This window comes from Mirounga leonina, unplaced genomic scaffold (assembly GCF_011800145.1).
Source record: "Mirounga leonina isolate KUSES-001 unplaced genomic scaffold, KU_Mleo_1.0 Mir_94, whole genome shotgun sequence".
NCBI classification, from domain to species: Eukaryota; Metazoa; Chordata; class Mammalia; order Carnivora; family Phocidae; genus Mirounga; species Mirounga leonina.
Window position 1 is genome coordinate 8,200,355 of NW_023270855.1, and position 26,900 is coordinate 8,227,254.

General features: G+C 39.5%; 2 protein-coding genes across 2 annotated transcripts in view; one reads left to right on the top strand and one right to left on the bottom strand.

Moving 5' to 3' along the window:
• Positions 1-11,538, bottom strand: part of FANCD2 (FA complementation group D2) — a 57,723-nt gene extending 46,185 nt beyond the window's left edge. The window contains exons 1-9 of the mRNA XM_034998681.1: positions 11,133-11,538; positions 9,499-9,599; positions 7,777-7,917; positions 7,107-7,174; positions 6,841-6,944; positions 5,529-5,589; positions 4,587-4,639; positions 2,143-2,221; positions 787-911 (exon numbers count right to left, since the gene is read on the bottom strand). Of these exons, the coding sequence (XP_034854572.1) occupies positions 787-911; positions 2,143-2,221; positions 4,587-4,639; positions 5,529-5,589; positions 6,841-6,944; positions 7,107-7,174; positions 7,777-7,917; positions 9,499-9,562 (695 nt within the window). The 5' untranslated portion in view covers positions 9,563-9,599; positions 11,133-11,538. The remainder of the gene's footprint in view (positions 1-786; positions 912-2,142; positions 2,222-4,586; positions 4,640-5,528; positions 5,590-6,840; positions 6,945-7,106; positions 7,175-7,776; positions 7,918-9,498; positions 9,600-11,132) is intronic.
• Positions 11,407-26,900, top strand: part of EMC3 (ER membrane protein complex subunit 3) — an 18,929-nt gene continuing 3,435 nt past the window's right edge. The window contains exons 1-7 of the mRNA XM_034998682.1: positions 11,407-11,733; positions 19,448-19,505; positions 19,843-19,936; positions 21,449-21,553; positions 22,872-22,953; positions 23,220-23,299; positions 24,472-24,554. Coding sequence (XP_034854573.1) covers positions 11,579-11,733; positions 19,448-19,505; positions 19,843-19,936; positions 21,449-21,553; positions 22,872-22,953; positions 23,220-23,299; positions 24,472-24,554 — 657 coding nt within the window. The 5' untranslated portion in view covers positions 11,407-11,578. The remainder of the gene's footprint in view (positions 11,734-19,447; positions 19,506-19,842; positions 19,937-21,448; positions 21,554-22,871; positions 22,954-23,219; positions 23,300-24,471; positions 24,555-26,900) is intronic.

Below are 26,900 nucleotides of genomic sequence, written 5' to 3' on the forward strand. Positions count from 1 at the left end.
AGAATAGAGAACAGTGACAGATTCTAAGAAAAGGCTATACAAAAGGACAAGCGGGAATTAAGCAGGCAAAGGGGATGGTAGAGCGCTATATGCAGAGGAAGCATCCTACCCAAAAGTACAAAGGCAAGAAATCATTGGACATTTTTGGAGGTAGCTTTGCAGACAACTAAAGAAAAGGAAGTATTGCAAACTGAATTTTTAAAAACTATTTTGAGGGTAAGCAGGAAATTGCATTAAAACAAATCCTGCTACAGAGGGGTATTATTCTCCCTTCTTTAATTACTGCCCTATCAATTACTATTTTTCACATAAATGATAGTAAGCAATGCTCTTAGCAGTGGGTCTGATGTGATGTACATCACAATGAGTCATTTAGGGACCAAAAAATGCAGATGTTTGATAAGCTCCACAAATGATTTGGATATGCAGTCACAACTGAGGACTCCCTGGATGGAAGAAATGCTAATGAAACAGATGGATCATATTTAGGTCTCCACAGACCAAATTTATATGCCTAATCCTACCCCAGTCTTCATATTCACAACCACTATACGGTTTAAAAAAAAAGTAGATGGGTCTACCCAAATATATACTCATTATTACAAAAACAAGTCAAATCTCACACCTACTCATGGAAGGTAAATACCATCCTCTTTTATATAAATAGGAATACGTTACTACTACTGTTTTCAGACAAGATCGGGCACGTTCAGGGTGGTATGACCGTAGACCTACTACTGTTTTCATTCTGCAGTGTTAAGGCTCCCACAGTGGGAGCTTACCCACCTGAGTTCTTTCCCCACATCAGCATGCTGGGAATCCCCTAGGATCTCAGGTAGGCTGGTGACAAAGTCATGCTGCAGGTATAGTGGAGCAATACTGATCAGCTGCATGAGCTTGGTGGTGAGATCCTGCAATGAAGGAGACTGTTAGAATTGTTGCACACTACCCAGAACAGAGAAAGACTTCCTCCTCATGAAATGTAGAGCTGGAATTATTTTATGTACAATATGGCACCTATCATACATTCAAACTCAAAGCCTAAATTCAGAGGTAAGTGACCCAGAAATTTTCACACATGGGATGGTACACAGAAAACAAGTACCGTGGATGGTCTATTATCTACTGGGTCTGTTATATACTTTACTTCATTTAAGATTTTATTTATTTATTTGAGAGGGAGGGAGAGAGAGGGGGGGCTGGAGCAGGTGGATTGAGAAGCAGACTCCCCACTGAGCAGGGAGCCTGATATGGGGCTGTATCCTAGGACGCTGGGATCATGACCTGAGCAGAAGACAGATGCTTAACGACTGAGCCACCCAGGCGTCCCTACTTTATTTTCATTTAATCTTCACAGCTCTATGGAGTCTGTGTGACAATTACTTTTTTTTTTTTTAAAGTAGACTCTACACCCAACATGGGGCTTAAAGTCATAACCCAGAGATCAAGAGTCACATGCTCCACTAGCTGAGTCAGCTAGGCGCCCCGACAATTCCCATTTTTAAAATGTAAGGATATGCATTGCCCAAAGATACACAATAAGTACAATATAATACAGTAAATACACAATAATATAAAATGCTAGTCCACATGAAATTCCAAAACTCGTGTTCTTCCAAATAAAGATTTAGCCTTGGAATGTGTGACAAAAATTAATAGAATGATTTAAAGAACTCTGAAAAGAAATAGGCCTTACACACTAGGCTCAAAACAGATTCAATTTTACCAAGGTGCTTAATAACAAATAACATAACTGCAAAAACTTCCTAAAACTTTCCTCATTTGTAATCAGATTAAACATTTGCAGCAAGGTAGGTTGGTCTGGGATCTCACTGCTTTTGAGAAATAAAATACAGTCATCTGTGTACTTTGAAAGCTACCTAATTTCTTTCCAAATATTTATTTAATAGATATCTAGTAATCATAATTAGAAAAATTTCTCTTTTTTTTCTGGAGAAATTTAAAGGGTGAAATATCCATGATTCTCAAATTATGAAAGATGAAAAAAGCTGATAAATAGAAAAATGTGAATTTTCAGTTTAGAAAAGGGAAAAAAAAAACCACTGCAAATTCCAAAAGTTTGGTTAAGTGTAGAAAACAGACTCTCTAAATCCAAGAGATAGAACAAGTCCTAAAGCCTACCTTGCCATCCACAATTCTGTCAAGCCATTTCAGCTGACTAATGATGAGTCTAGGCATGTTAAGTCCATCACTGTTCACACTGAAATGTTAGGATAAGAAGACAGAAACTTAGCTTTTCTGATTTACACAACAGCAAACATTAAGAGTGCACAAACCATTTCAGACATTCAATTAACACTTACTGAACATTTACATATTGCAAGCTGTGTTAGACACACAGATGATACAAGAAAAGCATGACACATATATGTTAAGATGGAAGAAGACACACTAAACTCTTAACAGTGGCTGCATCTGGGGAGGGTTTAGAAAGGTTAAGGAAGATCTGGAGAGTATTTCTTAATAACAATGTAAACAAAAAAATAAAGGCAATAAACATAACAAACTGAACAAGAAAAATTGTAAAAGGTAGAAAAGTGGTAAGTATTGAAAAAAGCAAGCATGTACTACTTTGGAAACATAGAAGGTCAAATTAGACTATGTTTGTGAAAGTACTGAAAACCATTTATAGATGAAGAAATGCTAGGGGCATCTGGGTGGCTCAGTTGTTTGAGCATCCGATTATTGGCTTTGGCTCCTGTCATGATCTCATGAGTTGTGAGATCAAGCCCCACAAGGGGCTCCAAGCTCAGGGGGAGTCTGCTTGAAGAGTCTCTCTCTCTCTGCCCCTCCCCCCACTCATGTGCAGCCTCGCATGTGAGCAAGTGTGCTCTCTCTAATAAATAAATAAATCTTTTTAAAAAAAATGTTGGCTTGCTTATTATTATTTCCCCCCAAATGACAGCATCTGCCTTCCTCCCAACCTTCTATGTGGAAAGTTTTGAACTACTTCCAGTTTTTTTCTTGACAGCATTCTCAGTTTTTGTTTAGTGCAGTCAAATTAACCACTGAAAAAGACATAAAGCATCTATGTGAGCCATTCAGGGAAAGCAGAAATTTGTAAAGACCTTTTTTTTTTTTTTAAAGATTTTATTTATTTATTTGACAGAGATAGAGAGAGAGAGCACAAGTAGGCAGAGAGGCAGGCAGAGGGAGAGGGAGAAGCAGGCTCTCCACCGAGCAGGGAGCCCGATGTGGGACTCGATCCCAGGACCCTGGGATCATGACCTGAGCTGAAGGCAGCCGCTTAACCAACTGAGCCACCCAGGCGCCCTGTAAAGATCTATCTTTAAGTGTATTATTACTATATACAAGAGCTAGAAAAAAAACACGTTAAAAATGAGAAAGTAAAATTAACCTATAATCCTGTCATCCAGAGAGGTCTGTTATTAATACGTATACGTATCTATAGTATGGTATATGTATTTTTTAAAAGATTTTATTTATTTAAGAGAGAGGATGCATGCACAGCGGGGAGGGAGGAATGGGAGGGAGGACCAGAGGAAGAGTGAGAGAGAAAATTCCAAGCCGACTCCAAGCTGAGCATGAAGCCCAATGCAGGGCTTGATCTCGACTCTGAGATCATGACCCAAGTCAAAACCAAGAGTCCGATGCTTAACTGACTGAGCCACCCAAGGGACCCTGTATTTTTTTTTTTTTTAATAAAATACTGGGCTAAACTGTAAATACTGATTTGTAACCTGACCTTTTTTTTTCAAATTAATGCAAAGCATTAAACAGTCCTCTGTATAATTTTTAATGTCCACATAATATTCTATTACAGGGATGTACCTCATTTACTTAACCAATCCCCTAAAGCTGAACATTTCAGTTGTTTACAATTTTTTGTTAAAAAGTAATCTTATTCATTACTATTTTCATTCGGTTATTACCTTAAGATAAATCAGAAGACGTGATTGAGCATTAAAGAGTATACAAAATCTAAGGTTTTGATACACACAACCTACTGCCCTTCAGAATGACTTGAACCAATTGATTATGTTTATCAGCAATGTATAAACATGCCTGTTGATTACACTCAATAAGGGAGATCCTTTGAGAGTGGAAAAAAATGTATGTATTGTTTTAAATTTATCTTTGATTATTAATGAAACTGAGCATTTAGAAAAAATGTTTGATGCTCTTGTTATTTCTTTGTGAATTGTCTGTTCATGACCTTTTTCTACTTTTCTATTAGGTTGTTCATTTTTTCCCAACTTAGTTATTTTTTAAAGCAAATTAAAAAAAAATTAGTACACATACACTATAAAATTGAAAAGGCAAAGAACAGTATTCATAGAACATCTGATTCCAAGCAGCTGGCTTCCCTCCTTGGAGACAACCACTATTAACAGTTTATTGTGTATCCTTCTAGGAACATGCAGTCATATAAATAGATGATATTTCAAAAAAAGACCCCAGTAAAATTTTAGCAGTCACTTAAGAATCTGGTGTCATAATCAATATGATTTCCAGAGAAACCAATGATGTTTTAGAGTGATCTTTTCAGAGAGAAACTTAAGCACACAAAGGTAATTTAAGCATTCCAGAATAATTCCACTTACTTTTCAAAAAGAAATTCTGGCAACTTTTCAAATAAGGTTTTGATAATGGCAGGCTAAAAAAGAAGACATAGGAGTTAGGAGATGGCCTTTAAATACACAACAGAAATATAAAATTAACCACAATTTGCTCCAACAAGAGCTCTTGGAGGAAAACCCTGCTATAATTGAAATCCTCTTATTTTAGGAATGGCCACTTGAATGCTGCCTATATTTTGAACATAAGCTTTTGGGACAGAAACTTGTCAATGATGTGTCTCCTAAAAAATTACCAAGTGATTATGAAGGCAGCACTAAAATAATCAAGTCATCAAAAATATTATTAAACATGACAACTGTTAACCCATGAAATGCAGCCTTAAGATTATCAAATAGTTTGCAAGAAAAGACTTCTCTCCAGAGGAGTAAGAGGGCTCTTAAATGTAAGCTAACTAAATTATACTGAAGATTTCCAAAGAAAAGGAAGGGATAGGAATGTGGGAAGATTAACAGTGGGAGAGAAGAAAAGACTTTCCATTTTTTTTTTATAATTTGAAACATTTAAAACATGTTAAAGCACTGTCTGTTCAATATATTAAAAGAGAGAGGAGGAAAAGGGCAAAATCAAGTTAATCAGCAAGTAAAAATTGAAACGGGAGATGATACAGCTGTGAATATGGCAGAGATATATAAGGTACTCAGAGCACATGGGAGGAAGCTTTACAAATCAGGAATCAGAGGCTGAGGGAATAAATGAGATTTCAAAGAAATGTACTGGGCTAATCAGCTCAGTCCAAAGCCACAGATATTGCCCTACCAGATGTATGTCAGCAATGGGGCTAAGTAAACTATTGCAAACCCAAATTCCCTGTTAACTCTACTTGACCCTGTGCTCAGGCATTTACAGTTGGGCACACACCACAAATCATGTCCATCAAATGTTCGCAGAAAAAGTGGCAGTCTCACCTGTAATATGTCAATTCCCAGAAGCAATTTAATGAGGCTCTTAGAGTAAGATGTGCCTATGCTGAAAAAAAAAAAAAAGAAAAAGATTTTTTTTCTATTTTGTTTTCCTTGTTTTAATGTTTTTATCATTTTTTCTTCATAAAATTGGTTAAATATACAGGGGCGCCTGGGTGGCTCAGTTGGTTGGGCGACTGCCTTCGGCTCAGGTCATGATCCTGGAGTCCCTGGATCGAGTCCCGCGTCGGGCTCCCTGCTCGGCAGGGAGTCTGCTTCTCCCTCTGACCCTCCCCCCTCTCATGTGCTCTCTCTCATTCTCTCTCTCTCAAATAAATAAATAAAATCTTAAAAAAAAAAATTGGTTAAATATACAATTTTTTTAAAGATTTTTTTAAAATTTTTATTTTTTTGTCAGAGAGAGAGCAAACGCGTGAGCCCACAAGCAGGGGGAGCGGCAGATAGAAGGAGAAGCAGACTCTGCACTAAGCAAGGAGCTTGATGCAGGACTCGATCTCAGGACCCTAGGAACATGACCTGAGCAGAAGGCAGACTCTTAACTGACAGCCACCCAGGCGTCCCAAATATAAAATATTTAAAGAGAAACTATCCTGTTATATTAGAAATACAGAACATGAAAAGATGGCTCTTTTTTAAGATTTTATTTATTTGATAGAGAGAGACAGCGTGAGCGCATACAGAAGCAGGGGGAGTGTAAGAGGGAGAAGCAGGCTCCCCACTGATCAGGGAGCCTAATGCGGGGCTCGATCCCAGAACCCTGGGATCATGACCTGAGCCAAAGGCAGACACTTAACTGACTGTGCCACCCAGGCACCTTGGCTTTTTTTTTTTTATTAATTAATTTATTTATTTCGGGGGGGACAGAGAGAGCGAGCATGAGCAGGGGGAAAAGAAGAGGGGGAGGGAGAGAGAATCTGAAGCAGACCCTGAGCCGAGCACAGAACCTGACACAGAGCTCGATCTCACAACTCTGAGATCACGACCTGAGTCAAAAAACAGGAGTCAGATGCTCAAGCGACTGAGTCACCCAGGTGCCCCGAGAAGATGATTCTTAAACAGGGAGAAGTAGAGAGGTAAAATTCTATCAACACAGATGTGACACACTCTAGAAAACATTCTGGTTTAGTCTCATAACCATAAGTTAATAATTTAAAGGTTAGGCTAAAATTGAGGAAAAATCAGTTATAAATACAAAGTGAAATTCAAAAAAATTGTTTCCTCCCGCCCATCTCCACCTCCCAATCCAGTTACTGTAACAGATTAAATGTCAGCAAGACTCCAAGCCTCCACTCCACACCTGGCTTCCTCATCCTGCAGACGTTCACATGACAAAAGGCAGTTCCTGAAACTGTCTTGGTCCTCAATGTAAGACTCCAGGCCACTAACAAATTCTTCTATTATCTTAATGACAGTGAAAAAACAAAGAGTAAGATTTTTAGTTTAACGTTTGCTATAGGTTAGCTAAGAATCATTCTAGTCCATTCAACTTTATGCCAGCATCTTTATATTCCCAATTCCAGAGCAGTGCTGGCAAAAGCAAAAGTACCAGGAAGAAGCACATACTTTGGGATAAGAAGGATGTTTCCTCAGAGTCTGAAAGAGCTTCTTTTGGAAAACAACTTGATCCACAGCTAAGATGAAAAAATAGTTGGTCACCAGTCTTTAATATCTCCCAACCATAGTTTTACTTTCCTAAAGATGTAAGTTTCCTGTCTTATGAAACCAAAAAGGATATTTTTAACCTAATTTCAGAGCCAAATTTTCTAAACCCATGGTAAAACAGATATAGCTTTGACAGAGGATACTACCAAGTATTCTAAAAAAGATATGGAATAATGGAGTAATCTATGCCCTAAAAGCAGGGTTTTAAATGGCTTTATAAATTTTCTTCTGAAATCACTCTAATACAGATCTAATTATTCTCTTGAGTATTAATTTATTTTTCCACAAGAAAACACAAAGTACTACTGGTATATGACATTTTTTTCTAAAAAAAACAAAACAAACTAATTACTTAAAAAAATAAAAAATTAGAATTACTTTACTTAACATGCATTAATCAGAACCAAGGACTATAAAAATGTTCTCTAAAAAGCAGTATCATTGTCATCCTTGTCTCAAGATGGCTGATGCTCCCATTTTTAATCTTCACTGCCTCTCTATTTCGGAAATCCATGATTCAGTTCTGAGCCCTGCACTAAACCCAGATAAAAGATTTAAATTAAAATATTACTTAGTTGATTCTGACTCTCTCCTGTTTTAAGAATAACTCCTGATGTTTTAAGAAGCTTTACAAAAACACTGTCATTTTCTTCAACTTCGTTGTGAACATGAGATTTCTTTGTCTTCTTAGAAAGTGGTTGCTTCCTGGCTTCTGAAAAAAGACAAAATTTTCAAGAATGTGACAAATAGTAAAGATTAAAAATGTAAACCCTAGAATAACCCTAAGAGGAAAATTGATGGGTTCTTGAAGAATTGTATTGGAATTGATGCTGTAGTAAAATTTTATCTCTTAACAATGGTCAGCAATAGTGGCTTACAAACAGATAAAGCAATCAACAGATAGAATTATTTTTGCCTGTTTCATTTTCATTTGAAGAATTCAAAACGTGCCACTTCTAACAAAAATAACCATGAAAATGTTTCCCACCCAAATTCTAAAGCAGTCAGGGTGCCTCAAGCTGTTGTCTGCAAACCAGTGCACTCAAATCACTGAGAAGCTTATTAAAAGCACATTCTTAGGGGCTCCTGGGTGGCTCAGTCAGTTAAGCATCTGCCTTTGGCTCAGGTCATGATCTCAGGGTCTTGGGTTCGAACGCTGCATCAGGCTCCTTGCTCAGTGCACAGCCTGCTTCTGCCTCTGGCTCCCTGCTCAATGGGGAGTCTGCTTCTCTCTCCCTCTGCTCTTCCCCACCCCACGCTTGTGTTCTTTCTCTAAATAAATAAATAAAATCTTCAAAAAAAATAAAAATAAAATAAAAGCACATTCTTAGATCACATCCCATAGTTACTCAATTAGAATCTTAGGGATGGGGCCTGGGAGTCTGAATTTTTAAAAAGTTTTCCAGGTAATAATCTTGACGCACACCAAAATGTGAGAACCAATGATCTTGATGCAGGGGTAAAAAGAATCAGGCAGGTTCTCTTGCATCAAGCCTTTGAGTACAAAGCCCAGATTGGTTTTATCCCAAGGCTTTCAATGCAAGAGAATAAAACATAATAAACAAAAACAAAAAGGTACTTGAAATTAAGTAGGATTATTTTCTCTTCTCCCTTTAATGATGTAACGAGTTAGAACTCCCGTAACAGAGTAGATGAGTATAATAAATGGAAAAAACTATCAACCTCTTTTCATCAGAACTAAGTAAGGGCCTCCGTCAACCACATTCTCATATAGACAGTCTACACTGTTTCTTCGCCCTTGGCATGCTTACTTTGATATAATGCCTTTCCTTTATACATCACTATCATAGTTTTATCTGTACTATATACTTTTTTAAGATTTTTATTTTTAAGCAACCTTTACAGACAACGTGGGGCTTGAACTCACAACCCTGAGATTAAGAGTCACACGCTCCACTGACTGAGCCAGCCAGGCGCCCCCATACTATAATTCTTTTTAAGGGAGGAAAGAGGATCATAAGTCTTTTTAAAAGGACAGATACTATGTTGTACCTTCTGTCTCAGGACCCAGATGATGTAAGTAGATAAGCTCTATTATATTAATTCCTCTTATGGATGTGGAGACTGAAGCTCTAAGACTGTGGGCATGCCCAAAGTCATACATGGAATTAGAAGCAGAAACTCAGTCCTAAATCTCCTGATACTAGATTTTGTGTGCTCTAACCATTAAGCCTTGATAATTCCCAGGACTTGAAAGGAGGAACTTTATCTCTCTTTAAGTGCCTCATAGATTTGCTACTGGAAATAAAACAACAAATGACTAGATACTTACTGGAGGCATCTTCTATCAGGCTCTCTTTATCCTCTGATTTTGACAGCCTTCTCTTGGAAGCCATTTTGACCAGAAGTCTTCTGCAATTAAATTACTTCCTACTGCAAAATCAGAATAGAAGTTACCTTCTAGAAGCTAGATAAATTTTGAGATGTTAAAGCTATAGCTCAAAGGAAACTATCCTATCCAAAACCAAAGTGATTCTAGTTTTTACACTAATGTTACCTAACTCCAGGCGCTGAAAGAATTTCAACTCCTATATCTGGTCTAAACTTGTTTACCTAGTTGCCTCTTTAGCCAGACCACTTTCCTCTTGCTGAAGGATGAAATCCAGTTCTCTTTCTGACATTCCAGATCCTTCATCATCTAGCCCCAACCTACCTCTCCTTTAACTCATTAATCCAAATTGTATGTTAGAGACTGTGCTAGGTGCTGAGGTTACAACTATGAACCAGACATGATCCCTGCCCGCAGGGAGTTTACAGTAATGAGTAGTCTTGAAGTAGTTATTTAAACACAGTTATGTAAGTGCTATAAGAGAGAAGCACAGGGTGCTATGAGGGCTTACAAGGAAATTTAATCTAGTTGGGGGTAGGTGAGATGAAGAAAAGCAAGGACAATTTCTCAGGGATAATCTCTGTGAGAAAATGATTTTAAAGCATGGACCTGAAGGCTTCAACAGGAGTTAGCCCCAAGAAGATGTATGAGTAGTCCAGGCAGAGAAAAACTCAGCACTGAACCAGTAAGGAGCCTGTAGAGTTATAAATGAAACTGAAGAGGTAGGGGATGGTCGGAACCATACTAAGGGCCTCCTAGTGTATTTTCTAAACGGAAACATTCCTGGTGTCAATGCTTTTGCATAAGGTGTTTTCACCCGAAAAGCTCTTATCTGCCTGGAAACTACTACTCATCCTCAAAGACACAGTCAAATGTCATCTTCCTTGAAAAATGTTCTTCCTATCCCCAAAGGAGTTTGCTACTCCAGCCTCCCTGTTCCGTAAAGTGTATCTAGGATCCCCTACCACATCACACTAGACTGTGGGGCTCCTTGAGAACAGGAACCCAGTCTCACTTATCTCAATATCCCTAATGCCCAGCAGGGTACCTGGCCTAAAATTTCTGAGCATATTCCTAAATAAGAATGGCTGGCAGGCAGGTAAATACTAATAACTAACAAGAACGATCTTAAGTGCTTTATAATTAATACTTCATTTATTACTCAAGTCTTTTTTGAGGTAGGTACCCCTAGTATTCTCATTCAGTGGCCGGGTTGGGTTTCTAAGTCAGGCAGTCTGACTCCAGAATCTGCACTACATACCAACTATACTTACTCTTGATTATAATGATGGCTTCCAACAATAGTTAACATTTACTATGTCCCACCCACCATGCTAAGGGTTTTCTTTATCCATTGCCTCGTTAAATACTTATAACCATCATCAGCTATTTTACAGACAAAAATTAAGGTAAGTCAGGGCCGTCTGACTCCAGGGCACAAGCCCATAACACGGCCCCTTCCCAAAGAAGCCTGAAAGCCTGGTGGGTGGGGCCGACTGTCTGGACCAGGTCTTTTGGAAAGGAGTTGAGGGTAACAGCCCTTCTCATTTTGTCATTTTAACGACGCACGGAGGTACCTGGGGGGATTATCCCACAACAGGGCAGATGAGGAGGCCGAGGTGCGGGGCGCGGACTCCCAGAAGGAAAGGCCGAGCTCGGCCGGGGCCCAGCGACCAGGCCACAGTGGCGCGGAGCCTCAAGAGACGACGACCGCTGCTTCACTCACCCACCGAGAAGCCGACACCGCCCCTCGTTTTCGACTTTCCCGCCCGGAGACGCCACGCCGACGCCACGTCGACGCCACCGAGGCGCGCCTCGCCGTGACGCTAAACTTCCGCGCCGGAAGTGGGCGGCCAGGTGGCCCGGCTGGGGGCAGTGCGCGAGAGCCAAAGCTGGAGTAGGGCCCCGGGCCAGCTAGACTGAGAGGCGTGACAAGGCCCATAGGCGAAATCATAGAGGGGCTTTCGCGCCCCGGGGGAAGAGAAACCCGACTACAGCGGATGGGAGCCGGCTCTCTGTGAAGATGGCGGGGCCGGAGCTGCTGCTCGACTCTAACATCCGCCTTTGGGTGGTCCTACCCATCGTTATCATCACCTTCTTTGTGGGCATGATCCGCCACTACGTGTCCATCCTGCTGCAGAGCGACAAGAAGCTCACCCAGGAACAAGTCTCCGACAGGTCAGCGCCTTCCCTCTCCGTCGGCCTCACTCCCCCGTGACCTTGGGCAAGAAAGTACAGGGGTATTGTCAGTTTGTCCGGGTTGACATCGCGCCCCCACTGGCTGGGTGACCTTGCCAGTGTTACCTCTGTGTTTCACTTTAGCCATCTGTAAAATGAGGGTAACAGGAGATGCCTCATAGAGCAGGTGTGGGGATTAAATTTTAAATGAAGCCTACAAAGCCTTTAGCACAGGGCTTGGGATGTATTAAGTGCTCAAAAAAATTGTTGCTGTTGTTAGGCCAGTCGCCAACCCTCTTATCTATGAACTGTATATGAGGTAGGTGTGTTTACGCTACTCGTTTTACCAAACTACTGTGGTGGTCAGCTGAGATACTAAGTATCCAAGTGCTATGCAAATGTAAAATTGCCGTAAAATGTGAGGGATTGTAATTACCATTTCTCCTTCAGGAGTAGAGGCAACTTGTTCCTCATGTGTTTCATTACAGTATTTATCTGTGGAGAGAGGTAATTTGAGATCATTTTAGGTATCTAGACTTGTGCCCCCTCCATATTAAAATAAAAAATAAAAATAAAAAACATTTTCCAGTCAATCATTGTGATTATTTTCAGAGATCATCTCAGGGAAATGGTGCTGTGTCTTTAACACTTCGCTATCACTCATTAATCTTCCATTTTAAGAAAGAGCAAGCTTCGGGCTCAGAACTTTCCACAGGCAACAGTATCTTACTAAAATTTTAATTATGTTTTGTTTTTATTGTGTTTATGTTAAGTTTCTATTTGTGGCAACTAATACTGGTTTTCCATTGGCTGGCAACTTAAAGATTTATTTTAAAACTTACATAAGTAGAAAAAGTTGATATGTAAAAAACACTAAGTTTTTAATAGTACAGGTGTTAGTGAATAAAACAAAAATCATAACCATGGAATGAGAATGACTGAAGTTTGGGAAGCACTGCTTTATCATTTTCAGTTGTGCTTCCCAATTAGGCTGAGAATAATATAAAAATAATAAACATTTATTAAGCACTTATTCTATGCCAGGCACTAAGCTAAGCGCTTACATTCATTAACTTATTTAAAATTCAGAGCAACTCTTATGAGATAGATGCTGCTGTCCCATTTTATAGAAACTGAGGCTTAAGAGGTTCCATGGTCACACATGATGACATTCAGGACTTGAGGGCAAATTTTCTGGTTCCCAAGTCTGGAGTTCTTTCCACAACACCACAGGGGCCACTTCAATAATTTTTCTGTGGCATCAGTTCCAGAACTGATGAGAACCAACCTCCTGGAGAGACCTGAAGTCAGTTCACCACAGAAAGGAAGGCTATAAAAAGATGTAATGTGAAGAGAGCTCAGATATTTAGCATTTATTTATTGACACCAATAAATTGTTCTCATTTTATCCTCACAATCACACCAAGTTAGATAATCCTGAACTCATTTTTACAGTTGAAGAAAAGAAAGCCAGAGAAATTAACCCAAAATAACCAAAATTGTAAAATATTGTGCCTGTACTTAGATCAGTCTCACTCCCCAAGTTAAATTCTCTTGACCACAATTGCTGCTGTCATAGATTCTCTGCCACAGTTTTCTGCTCTTGGTTCACTATGTGATTTCAGAGTGATGTTTCTGAATGATATCACACCCCTAGTCCCCCCCCCTTTTTTTTTAGATTTTATTTATTTGTCAGAGAGCGAGAGCAAGCACAAGCAGGGGGAGTGGCAAGCAGAGGGAGAAACAGGCTCCCTGCTGAGCAAGGAGCCTGATGTGGGACCCTATCCCAGGGCCCTCGCATTATGACCTGAGCCGAAGGCAGACGCTTAGCTGACTGAGCCACCCAGGCGTCCCCACAGCTCCTTTTTCTAAACCAAGATGAAATTCACAGTTCATGCACTCTATAAATAAAAATACTTAAAAAAACCACAACATAATATTTGCAACAACATGGATGGGCCTAGAGGCTACTGTATGCTAAATGAAGTAAGTCAGACAGAGAAAGACAATTACCATATGATTTCACTTATATGTGAAGTCTAAAAAACAAAACAAACAAAAGCGGAAACAGACCCATAAATACAGAGAACAAACTGATGGTTGCCAGAGAGGAGGGAGATAGAGGGATAGATAGAGTATAGTCAATGATAGTGTAATAGCGTTGTATGGTGTCATATGGTAGCTACACGTATGAGCACACCATAATGTATAGAGTTGTCAAATCACTATTTTGTACACCTGAAACTAATGTGACATTGTGTGTCAACAGTACTTCAATAAAAACAACATAATGCCCTAGTTGTGACAATAAGGAGAAATAAAAGAAAAATAATTTAATTTCTATTTCATAAATACTTGTTCACAGTGGTCCTCAAAAGTGCAATGCAAGGGCGCCTGGGTGGCTCAGTCGTTAAGCGTCTGCCTTCGGCTCAGGTCATGATCCCAGGGTCCTGGGATCGAGTCCCACATCGGGCTCCCTGCTCCACGGGAAGCCTGCTTCTCCCTCTCCTACTGCCCCTGCTTGTGTTCCTGCCCTCGCTCTCTCTCTCTCTGTTAAATAAATAAAATCTTAAAAAAAAAAGTGCAATGCAAAAGTCAAAGCATGCACCTCACTATAAAATCACCTTAATTGGGACAGGTTTGACTCTAGGCTGATACAGTATTCGCTACTTAGATATTACAGAAGGCAGTGCGGTTTTGGATGTGATTTTACTAAATGAGGAACTACACTTGATAAAGTTCTGAACAAAACAAAGTGCAATTTTCCCTATATATACTTGGTTTCATACCTGGAAATTGAATATATATAAAAATCACTTCTTCCTTCCCTGTGGAAAAAAAGATGGAATTAGGTTTGAGGCTCAGATAATTAAAAGCAATTCAGTGAGATATTCTAAAGTAGTGTGAGACATGAGATGGTTCTTTGAATTGCACAACTGTCTCCAGCATTGAGGAATACTTAGCATCCCTTACCCCTAACAAATGAGTTACATTCTCTTTCTTCTCTACCCCATCATTTTGACAATCAAAAAAGTTCCACAGATTTCCAGAAGTCCCCTAGAGGGCAGTACCACCTCCATGGAGAACCTCTCTAGTCATAATTGTTCGTTTATGTGAGATGTCTGGATCATGCCAGTTCCAACATGGTGTTACGGTACCCCACCAAGTCATCCTGTGAACTTGGATAGAATGCTGAGCACATGGTTCTGAACCTGCCAAAAAACCAAGTCAAAACGTTTTCTGATTGTAAAACATTCCTCTAAATATAAGTTTCCATTAGCCTGAATGATCGCAAAATGGAATGTTTGGTTTCATAAATTATTAAGCTTTTGGTGCCTCAAAACTTATTAAATTTTTCTAAAATATATTAAACCAAAACTGAAAGATAAATGAAGAAAATATATTAGACCATAGTTGGGGATAGAATGGAAAAAATGGTGCTCAAGCTCAAAGAATATACTGACTCTTAGGAAAGGAAAAAAACAAACTCAGGTCTTTAATATATGATTAAACTCGAATTTGAGAAATACCAACTTTAAAAACTAAAGCTTTCGGGGTGTCTGGGTGGCCAGGTTGGTTAAGCATCTGACTCTTGATCTCAGCTTAGGTCTTGATCTTAGAGTGGGTGGGTGTGGAGCCTACTTAATAAAAAAAAAAAAAAAACTAAAGCTTTCTTTTAAGAAAATGTCTTTCACTTGCAAATTATCAATGCAAAAGAGCTTTATCTTTATAACCAGTATAAGAACTTATTTTTCAAGAGTAATAGAAATGGAAATGCAAAATTAAAAATTTCTTGTAGCATCTGCAGACCTCAGAGAAACTGAATGTTTAGAATATACAGGATAATTTAAGCTTGCCTTGATTTAGGGTTGAAATACCTCAAGGTCATGGTTCTCAATCCCAGTTCTACAAAATTGCTCAGCAGTGAAAATATAGGAGATGTAACTGAATTTCTGTTGATTACAGTGCCTGAAGAAGACCTGAATTATTATCCACAGTGAACAAGTTTTTACTGATGATCTACCATGCTCTCTGCACTGTACCATATGCTATAGGATACGAGATATACAAGGCCAAGACCCTACTCTCAGGGATTTTCAGTCCAAGTGACAAAACATGCAAAAGAAAAATAATAGATACCTTTAATCTAGTGCTTAGGATATGCCACATGCCGTGGTAATCACTTTAAATGAAATGATATATACGAAGAACTCAGCTTAAAATCTTCAGTATTTCCCTTTTGCTCCTTTTTTTTTTTTAAAGTACTCTCCATACCCAACATGGGGTCCGAACTCACAACCCTGAGGTCAAGAGTCACACGTTCCACCAATGAAGCCAGCCAGGTGCCCCACTCTTTTTTTTTTTTTTTTAACTATTTTTAAGTGTACAGTTCAGTGGCAATAAGTATATTCTCAGTCAGTATATTGTTGTGCACCCATCCCCATCATTCACTTCCAAAGTATTTTCATCATCCCAAACTTTGAACATATTAAGTAATAACTCCCCATCTCTTCTCCACCCAGTTCCTGCAACCAGCATTCTACTTTCTGTTTCTATGAATTTGAGTGGTACCTTATGTAAGTGGAATCATACAATATTTGTCCCTCTGTGCCTTCTTATTTTACTTAGCATAATGTTTTCAAGGCTCACCCAATGTTATAGCATGTGTCACATTTCAATACATTTTGTAGCAATGTGACAGTTTGACATATATATACTTTCTGAATTGATTGCCACAATCCAGTTAATTAACATATGTATCACCTCACAAGAATGCTTAAGGTCTACTCTCAATAAATTTCAAGTATATTACACAGTTCTATTGACTATAGTCACTATACTATAAGTTAAACCCCCAGTCATCTTATAACTGTATCTTTTGGTCAGCATCTCCCCATCTCCCTTATCCCCCAGTAACCACCAGTTTACTTTCTGTTTCTATTAATTTGACTTTTTTTTTTAAAGATTCCAAATAAAAGTGAGATCATACAGTGTTTGTCTTTCTCTGGCTAATTTCACTTAGCATAATGCCCTCAAGTTTCAACCATGTTGTTGCAGAGGGCAGGATCTCCTTTCTCGTGGCTAATATTCCATTGTGTTTGTGTTTGTATATGTACTACTGAACTGTGTTTAAATAGGATTATAGTGATAAATTTTATGTTATGTATTTTTTACCACGATTAAAAAAAATACACTGGGATGCATGTGGCCTTATATAGTATGTCTCTTGCACGTCTCTCAAGTCTCATTTTCACCATGTTTTCTGTAGTTCTCTTTCTTCTAGCCATGTGGCCTTTTCTCGGGTCCTCAGAGACATAGTCTTTATGCCTGCTGTAGGGCTTTTGCCCATGCTGTTCCCTCCAGCACTTTGCCAAGGTAATCTCTAGTTGTCCTTAAGATTCCAATATAGTCATGCATCATCATCAAAGCTTTTTCCCAGATCTTGACTTCCTAGACATGGTCAAATCCCCATATTGTGTACTCCCACCATACCATCCATCTCTCTTTCCTAGGACATAATAGATGAATTTCACATTTATTACTGTGGTTATTTAATCAGTGTCTTTCTCTCCCACTAGACGTTAATTTTCATAAGATATTTGGTTTGTTTGTTTTTTTAAGATTTATTTACTTGAGAGAGAGAGAGAGAGCAGAGGGAGAAGGAGAGAATCCTCAAGCACGCTCCCCCCACCCAAGTGCAGAGCCCGATGAAGGACCTGATCCCAGGACCCTGAGATCATGACCTAAGCCAAAATCAAGAGTCGGCCACTTAACTGACTAAACCACCCAAGTGCCCTGAGATACTTGCTTTTTTTTTTTTAAGATTCTATTTATTTATTTGACAGAGACACAGTGAGAGAGGGAACACAAGCAGGGGGAGTGGGAGAGGGAGAAGCAGGCTTCCCGCTGAGCAGGGAGCCCGATGCAGGGCTCCATTCAAGGACCCTGGGATCATGAGCTGAGCTGAAGGTAGATGCTTAATGACTGAGCCACCCAGGCACCCCGAGATATTTGCTTTTTGATCACTGTTTTTCATGTCACCTAATAGTACATGGCATTCAGAAGCTCAAGAGGTATTTGTCCAATGAGAACAAATCTGTTATTGTGCAGAATATGAAAGGAGGCATGGGGAATTTAAATGACTCAGCCAAGATCACATACCTAATGAGTGGCAGAGCCAGGATTTGAACCCATCTGTTCAACTCCAGAGCTTAAATTTTTACCCATTACTCTAGACCCAATGCTGCCTAAACCATCAGTGATGAAGGACCAGTTTTTTGTTTTTTGTTTTTTGTTTTTTATTTCCAATCTATCATAGACTGATGCTTTTGTAAAATACTGTAGTATATATTTATTTGGATGTTGTGGAAATACCAAATTATTATAAACGTTTCTAAACCCTTACTCTCAATATCTGCGCTTAACCTCGTCACAGACCAGCACTGGTACATAGGCCACACTTGGAGTACCTTTAGACTAGCTCCCAGGGACAGAACATATTGCATGTCACCTCTGTAGGCCTGTGTATGAGCAGTCAACTGTACAGTACAATGAGGTCAAGAGGAGGAAGACCAGAGAGAATTTCATGAGGGCCCCAGGCAGAGTTTCATGGAGAAGGCAGGGCTTAAAGAAGGTGTTACGGTATGATGGGGCAGAACTCGTGAAGGAGAGGGGCACTAAAGCATTCCCAGCACGTGGAAAGGCTAGAATATGCATAAGGTGACAAGGGGACCCTGATTAGAGCAGGTGGTTTATACTAAGGAGTAGAGAGAAAACCAAGCACGGCTTTTATGTTCCTTTCTGTCTGCATTTTTTTTCACTTTTCAAGAAGTATTTCCATGAACTTAAGGAGGTGCCCACCGCCCCCATTAAAACAACTTTTGAAAACCTAGCAAACATTGGTATTTTGATCTCTGTTCTGTTTGGCATCTGTATCTTAGCACCACCTACTTTCATCGCACTCTGTTATCTTTAATGATCAATTATAGTCAGATATCACCAAATAATTTATTAATTCAGTAAATGTTTATTTATTTATTTATTTTTTTAAAGATTTTTATTTATTTATTCATGAGAGACAGAGAGAGAGAGGCAGAGGGAGAAGCAGGCTCCCAAGGAGCAGAGAGCCCGATGCGGGACTCGATCCCAGGACCCTGGGATCATGACCTGAGCCGAAGGCAGACGCTTAACCATCTGAGCCACCCAGGCGCCCTCAGTAAATGTTTATTGAGAGTTTACTAACGGTCTGAATCCTGCTGGAATTTCTATTTGTTGTCTGTCAGGGAACAACCCTGTCAAATCCTGTACTCATTTCTCTGTGGGGTTTTAGAAGTTCTTTCTTTTATCCTCACCCTTCCTCCCTCCTCCTGCCCCCAGATCTTGTGAGGAGCATCCAACTGTTACTTTTTTCACACAGAGAAAGTTCCTTCTTAGCTTCTTAAAAAGTAAGAAAAAGCTGAGTGTGGTGTTCCAAATGTGCCTTCCTCAGAAATCTTTTGTTCATAAACATAGTGACTTCTTTTTTGAAGACCTGATTTTTGGGTTAAATATGTTATATTGGTTTTAAGGACACTTGTATTTTGAAAAGTGTCCCCACAGGACTGTTGCCAAATAGGTTCTCTCTTGTATTTAAATAGGTCTTCCACTCTTATTCTCTCATTTTCTTCTAGTGTTTCGCTTTTAAAAATCTCATTGTCTTGGTTGTATTTTTCAGTCAAGTCCTAATTCGGAGCAGAGTCCTCAGGGAAAATGGAAAATACATTCCCAAACAGGTACTCATTTATCTTTTATTGAAAGCTCCATGACTCACTGTTGAGGGCAGTAGATATCTGAATGTTTAATGAGGGGACTCTTTGGGGAAAGCTGAAGTTTGGCAAATTTGTAATTAAGCTGTGGCCTAGTGATATCTGCTGTCATTGTGACCTTGCCCTTCTTAGGAAATTGTTTTTAAATGTGACTCAGCTAAAGTGTCAGGTTGGCTGCCAAGTAGGCGGCCAGCTCTGAGTGTAACAACCTATTCCAAGGGCCTTCTGACTAAACCTCTGGGGAATAATTTGACAACTTGCTATGTCACAGTTTTAAGACTTAAAAAGCTCTCTTTTCTACTAGTCTTTCTTGACACGAAAATATTACTTCAACAACCCAGAGGATGGATTTTTCAAAAAAACTAAAAGGAAGGTAGTGCCTCCTTCTCCTATGACTGGTATGTTTACTCCCTTCTGTCATCTTTAAGGAAGATTCTTAACAGGAGTTGGGGGGAGGGCAGGGAGGATGTGAATTTATTTAAATGTTAAATTGTATGAGAGAATAATCTCAGGGGCCTTAGAGATCGTCTAGTATAGGGATCTACACAAGTGGAGCTCTCTTTTTCAAATAAATCATCTGGGAACCCCAATGTATAAAGTGGATTTAAAAAAAAGAGCCCTTGGCTGGGGGGTGAGAAAGCTAGAGCCATCGTCCCTTTGTCTCTTCCCTTTGCTGTTCCTCAGGACCCAGGGCTCTGCAGAGCACAGTTGGAAAAGCATCCCAGTCCCAGCTCCTACCCAGTGCCTGGATCCCGTTGCTGACAGATGGCCACCCAGCTTCTGTCTGAAAGAGGAGGAGCTCTTAACCACTTCCCTAGGCCAGCCATTTCTTTGTCAGACATGGTTGCTTGGTCCACCCTACAGTTTTTGCTCTAACAGATTTCTTACTTCCACTGACCCTAGTCATGTGAAAAAATACAGCACTTTTAAAGTAAAACAAAATAATTTATTCTGTGTTGGCTGTCCTCTCATTTTAATACTCATTTCTTTGGTAAGAAACCCAGACAGAAGGTACAGCAATTGGTTTTAATAAGTCTTTTAGAAAACTCACAAGAAACAAAAGACCAATTTGTGTATGAAGATATTTGACTTCACTAAAATCCACGGAATGCAAATTAGAACAAGATATCCTTTTAAGTTTTTTTTTAAGATTTAATTATTTGAGAGAGAGAGAGAGAGAGAGATGTGCACACACAAGATAGGGGTTGGGGGATAGAAGCAGAAGGAGCTAAAGAGAGAATCTCAAACTGACTCCACACAGAGCACAGAGCCCAGTGTAGGGCTCAAACACATGACCCTGAGATCATGACCTGAGCCAAAATCTAGAGTTGATGCTTAAGCAACTGAGCCACCCAGGCGCCCCCAAGATGTCCTTTTTAGACCATTAAACTGGCAAAGATTGAAAGCTTCACAAAGCTGCTACTGTCAAAGTCATGGGAAGTTAGGCCCTCTCGCTATTGTTGAAGGACAATCTGACAGGAACAATCTATAGGTCCATCCAAAAGTAATAAGTGTGACCACATAGTAGATTCCTATGCACACATGAAAATAGTGAGAGAGATATACCAATGTGAAAAATACCATTTACAATATATTTACTTTTTTAAAATTAAGAAGCGGATTAGTAAGCATAATATCCCTTCATTGTGTATATATGGAAACTGTTGTGTATATACATATACATGCATATTTATACACATATGTATAAAGATGGAAGGATATGCAACAAACAGTTAAAAGTATTCAGAGTGAGCTCAGAGAAACTGTCTACATCCTATGTTTCCAAGTCATTTGAATTTTTTACAGTGAACTTGTATTTAATGATCATGTAAATTAAAAGTTTATAGAAAATCAGGGAGAAGTCCCTGCCAACAGTGGTAAAATGTTGTGGTCTCTTGTTTTTGTCATAGATCCCACTATGCTCACAGACATGATGAAAGGCAATGTAACAAATGTGCTCCCTATGATTCTCATTGGTGGATGGATCAACATGACTTTCTCAGGCTTTGTCACAAGTAAGTTACAGACCTGGAAGACTTCAGGTTCACTTATCTGTGATCCTTTCCCATATCCCTGTTCAGAGAAATCCAAGTGCTGCTGAGACACTAAAATAACGGGTCCCATATCCTCTATTGGAAACTAATCACAGTCTTTTTTTTTTTTTTAAGATGGTATTTAGTTGAGAGAGGGAGAGCATGAGAGAGCAAGCATGAGCAGGGGGAAGGGCACAGGGCGAGGGAGAGAGAGAAGCAGGCTCCCTGCTGAGCAGGAAGCCCAACATGTCCCAGGACCCTGAGATCTTGACCTGAGCCAAAGGCAGACACTTCACCAACTGAGCTACCCAGGTGCCCTGGAAACTAATCACATTCTTTGAAAAAAATTAACATGCCATGATGTTATGGCTCTTATCCCAAACTCATCATTAGTTCATGATGTGGATGCTTTTTTTCTTTTTTTTTTAAGATTTTATTTATTTATTTATTTGAGAGCGAGCGAGAAACAGCATGAGAGGGGCGAGGGTCAGAGGGAGAAGCAGGCTCCCCGCTGAGCCGGGAGCCCGATGTGGGACTCGATCCCAGGACCCTGGGATCATGACCTGAGCCGAAGGCAGTCGCTTAACCAACTGAGCCACCCAGGCGCCCAATGTGGATGCTTTTTTACAAATAGGAACTTAAGTGAATGGCTTGCTCATTTGTATCCAAAATTAATTCTAGTTAAGTAGGATGAAGGGAAGCATGTTTCTTTTTTTTTTTTTTTTTTTTAAGATTTTATTTATTTGACAGAGCTAGACACAGCGAGAGAGGGAACACAAGCAGGAGAAGTGGGAGAGGGAGAAGCAGGCTTCCTGCCAAGCAGGACCCTGGGATCATGACCTGAGCTAAAGGCAGATGCTTAACGACTGAGCCACAAAGGCACCCCAGCATGTTTCTATTTTGACTTCATTTTCTAAGTATTGCAGTGAGTTGTTTGTCTATTTGTTTATAATTTGTTTTGAATCAATTTCATTTCTCAGGAATGTAGTTCAATATATGTATATATTCCACTTTGGGTTTAACAGTTTAGTGCAAGTTTCTTTTCTAATTTTAAGTCATAACTCAGCCAGAGTCCCTGTTGTTAAGCAATAGAGAAGCTGGAGTTCAAGGAACTATAACAGAGTGACATTTGACTGTTATTTTTTTTTCAGAAATTGACACAAATTTCCTGGTAGAAATCATTTTCAAACTGTATGGTACAGAGTTTCCACCTCCTCAGGGAAGGATTACATGCATTCATGCTTGAACTGTTCTAAAAACAGCAAGGAAGGATTGTAAACTTTCTCTCTCTTTTCTGCAGCCAAGGTCCCATTTCCACTGACTCTCCGTTTTAAGCCTATGCTGCAACAGGGAATTGAACTACTCACATTAGATGCATCCTGGTAAGAATTTTCTTTCCTTTATAAAAACACAAAACAAAATCTAAAACCGATGTCCCTTAAAGAACAGGATTTCCAGTTTGCATACTTCACTGGAATAGATTTTTGGTTTTTCTCATTGAAACGCCACTGAAAATGCCATGGGTGGATTATGACAACTTTTAGCCTACCCCAAGTGATTTCTTTATATACTCTTTGGGTGATAGAAAAGTGTGAACTCTGTTAATTCTAAAATAACTACCTATGTTGTTTCACTTTTGCTTTCCTAGGGTGAGTTCTGCATCCTGGTACTTCCTCAATGTCTTTGGGCTTCGGAGCATTTACTCTCTGATTCTGGGCCAAGATAATGGTAAGAAGCATGTTGGGTTTAATAAGCAAATACTTTGATAGACAATCACCCATGCCAGGGCCAGAAAACTCCTATAGGCTGTTATGTTTGTTAGCATAGTCAAATACCATGCTTTACTCCCTAAACTTCTAAAGTTTCTGAGATATTCTGCAAGAGTCTTAAAAATTCCAGGGTCGGGGAGCCTGACTGGCTCAGTCGGTGGAGCATGCGACTCTTGATCTCAGGGTTGTAAGTTCAAGCCCCACCCTGGGTGCAGAGACTATTTAAAATCTTTAAAAAAAAAAATTCCAGGGGCGCCTGGGTGGCTCAGTCGTTGGGCGTCTACCTTCGGCTCAGGTCATGATCCCAGAGTCCTGGGATCGAGCCCCACATCAGACTCCCTGCTCTGCAGGAAGACTGCTTCTCCCTCTCCCACTCCCCCTGCTTGTGTTCCCTCTCTTGCTGTGTCTCCCTCTGTCAAATAAATAAAAAAATCTTAAAAAAAAAAAAAATTCCAGGGTCAACTGAAGATCTGAATTCTCCCTGGAAATCATGGGGGTAATATTTAGTTCCCTAAAGTCTGAAAGCCTCCTGTGAGGAATCCAGTACCAGTAATGTAAGCCTGTAAACTGAAGCTGAAACAAGGCCTGGTTTGAGCAGTTAGTTCATTGACTAGAGTTCTTCCCAGGACCAATCCTGGCTCTCTTATTTCATGGCTGGGACCTTGGGCAAGTGACTTAACCACTTGAATCCTGTGCTCATTCGTAAAACAGAGACCTAAATAATTAGCTTCAGAGTTTGTTGTGAGGAGTAAATGAGGTAGAATATGGAAAGCACTTAGTAAAGTACCTGGCATAAGGTAGTTGCTCAATACCTTGGCTTGAGCTGTAGTTATTGTTTACATTTGAAATACTACAGCCTCGGTGGCTGTAGTTATTGTTTATATTTGAAATAAAGTGTAGCACTTCCTTCAGTTACCTTCTGTTATTATCATGCCCACTTTACAGGAGAGGTAAAGTGACTTTCCCTAGGTCACATAGCCAGTGTGTGGGAGGGCCAGTCAGGGAATCTGTCATGCAGTGCTCGCATCCATTCCTGAGCATCTGTCCGTGTTGCGTGAGGACCGTTTTTCCCAGAGGGTGCTGGGTGCTTGCCGAGCCCCGGCGGTCACATAGGTGTGTCTTATACTGCAGCCGCGGACCAGTCACGGATGATGCAGGAGCAGATGACGGGAGCAGCCATGGCCATGCCCGCAGACACCAACAAAGCTTTCAAGGTACACTCACACCTCCTGTAGCTTCACTAAACTCCGAAAGGCATTAGCGGACAGTTACTTTAAAGACCGGTTCCCTGAAGAGAGTGTGATATGTATGGTTCCATCATTTAAATTTAGCAAAAATGAATTTTTGCTTACATATTTCTTATTCCTTAGACAGAGTCAGCTGTTAAATAAATTGGAGATTCTTGGTACTTTTACCTAGTTTTTAAACGCTTACTCAAATTTAATCCACACTGTAAATGAAGCTGTAAGAGTCCATTCAGAGACGCCAGGTAAACATTTAGGATATTTTGAGCTATTTTGGACCCTGTGGGCATCAGATATAAATTTCATTTAAAAAAAAAGATCAATACTTAAAGCCTTTTCATGAAATGATTCTGTAATATGTAAAGTCCAGTATAATTTTTGTACAGCAAAATCTCACTAATTTTTCATGATAAAAACTAGAAATAGAAGGGAATTTGCTCATCTTGATGAAAGGCATCTATGAAAAACCCACAGCTAACATCATACTCAGTGGTGAAACACTAACAGCTTTTCCCCTAAGATTAGGAACAAGATAAGAATATCCACTCATGCCACTTCTGTTGAACGTTGTGCTGGATGATTAGCCAGGGCCGTTAGGCAAGAAGAAATAAAAGGCATCCACATTAGAAAGGAAGAAGGAAATGATCTGTTTACAAGATGACATGGTCTTGTATATAGAATATTGTAAACAACCCACAAGAAAAACTGTGTAGAGCTAACAAACAAGTCCAGCAAGGTTTTAGAAGATGCAGGGTAAAGATGCAAAAATCAGTTGTATTTCTACACACTGGTAATAAAAAATCTGAAAATGAAATTAAGAAAAAAATTCCAGGGATGCCTGGGTGGCTCAGTCGGTTAAGCGTCTACCATCGGCTCAGGTCATGATCCCAGGGCTCTGGGATAGCGTCCGCATCGGGCTCCCTGCTCAGCAAGGAGCCGCTTCTCTCTCTGCCTGCCACCCCTCCTGCTTGTACTATTGCGCACTCTCTCTCTCTCTCTCTCTCTGGCAAATAAATAAATAAAATCTTTAAAAAAAAAAAAAAGAAAAAAATTCCATTTACAATAGTATCAAAATGAATAAAATACTTAGAAATAAATTCAACAAAAGAAAGACAAGACTTGTACACTGAAATTACAAGGCTTTGCTGAAAGAAATTAGGTAAGACCTGAATGAATGGAAAGACATCCATGTTCATGGATTAGAAGACTTAATATTGTCAAGATGGCAGTACTCCCAAAATTGATCTACAGAGTCAATACAGTCCCTCTCAAAATTCCACGTACCTTTTTTGCAGAAATTGACAGGCTGATCCTGAAGGTCATATGGAAATGCAAGAGACCCAGAATAGCCCAAAAAACTTTAATATGAATAAAGTTGGAAGACTCACACTTCCCGATTTTAAAACCTACTTCAGAGCTACAGTAATCAAGACTGTGTGGTACTGGCATAAGGATCTATGGATCAGTGGAGTGGAATTGAGAGGTCAGAAATAAACCCATACGTTTAAGATCAATTGACTTTTGTCAGAGGTGCCAAGACAGTTCAGTGGGGGAAAGAACAGTCTTACTGCTGACTGGGTACAGAGTTTCTGTTTCAGGGGATGAAAATTTTTGGAAATACATAGTCTTGATGGTTGCACAACATTGTGAATATAATTAATGCCATTGAATTGTATACTTACAAAGGTTAAAAGTGGCAAATTTTATGTTATATATATATTACCACAGTAAAAAAAAGAAAAAAACTTTAAGTGGTGTAAGAGCTAAAACTATAAAACCCTTAGAAGAAAACATAGGTGTAAAATGTTTGACGCTGGATTAGGCAGTGACTTCTTAGACATGACACTAAAAGTATAAGCGACAAAGGAAAAATAAATGGAACTTTGTAAAAATGAAAACTTTTGTACTTCGAAGGGCACCATCAAGAAAATGAAAAGATAGTATTAGAGAACATGTTTGCAAATCATATCTCTAATAAGGGTCTAGTATTCAGAATAAAGAACTCTCAGAACTCAGCTGTAGTAAGATATCCCAGTTAAAAATGGGCAAAAGTTTTGAACAAACATTTCTCCACAGAAGATATACAAATACCCAATAAGCTCATGAAAGCATGCTCAACATTGTTAGCCATTGGAGAAATGCAAATCAAAACCACAGTGACTCACTCGGTGACTATAATAAAAAAGATGGACACGAACAGGTGTTGACAAGGATGTGGAGAAATTGGAATCATCCTACTTGCTGGTAATGGTGCAGCCACTTTGGAAAGCAGTTTTTAGCCTATCCTCAAAAAGTTAAACATAATTTTTCTTTCTT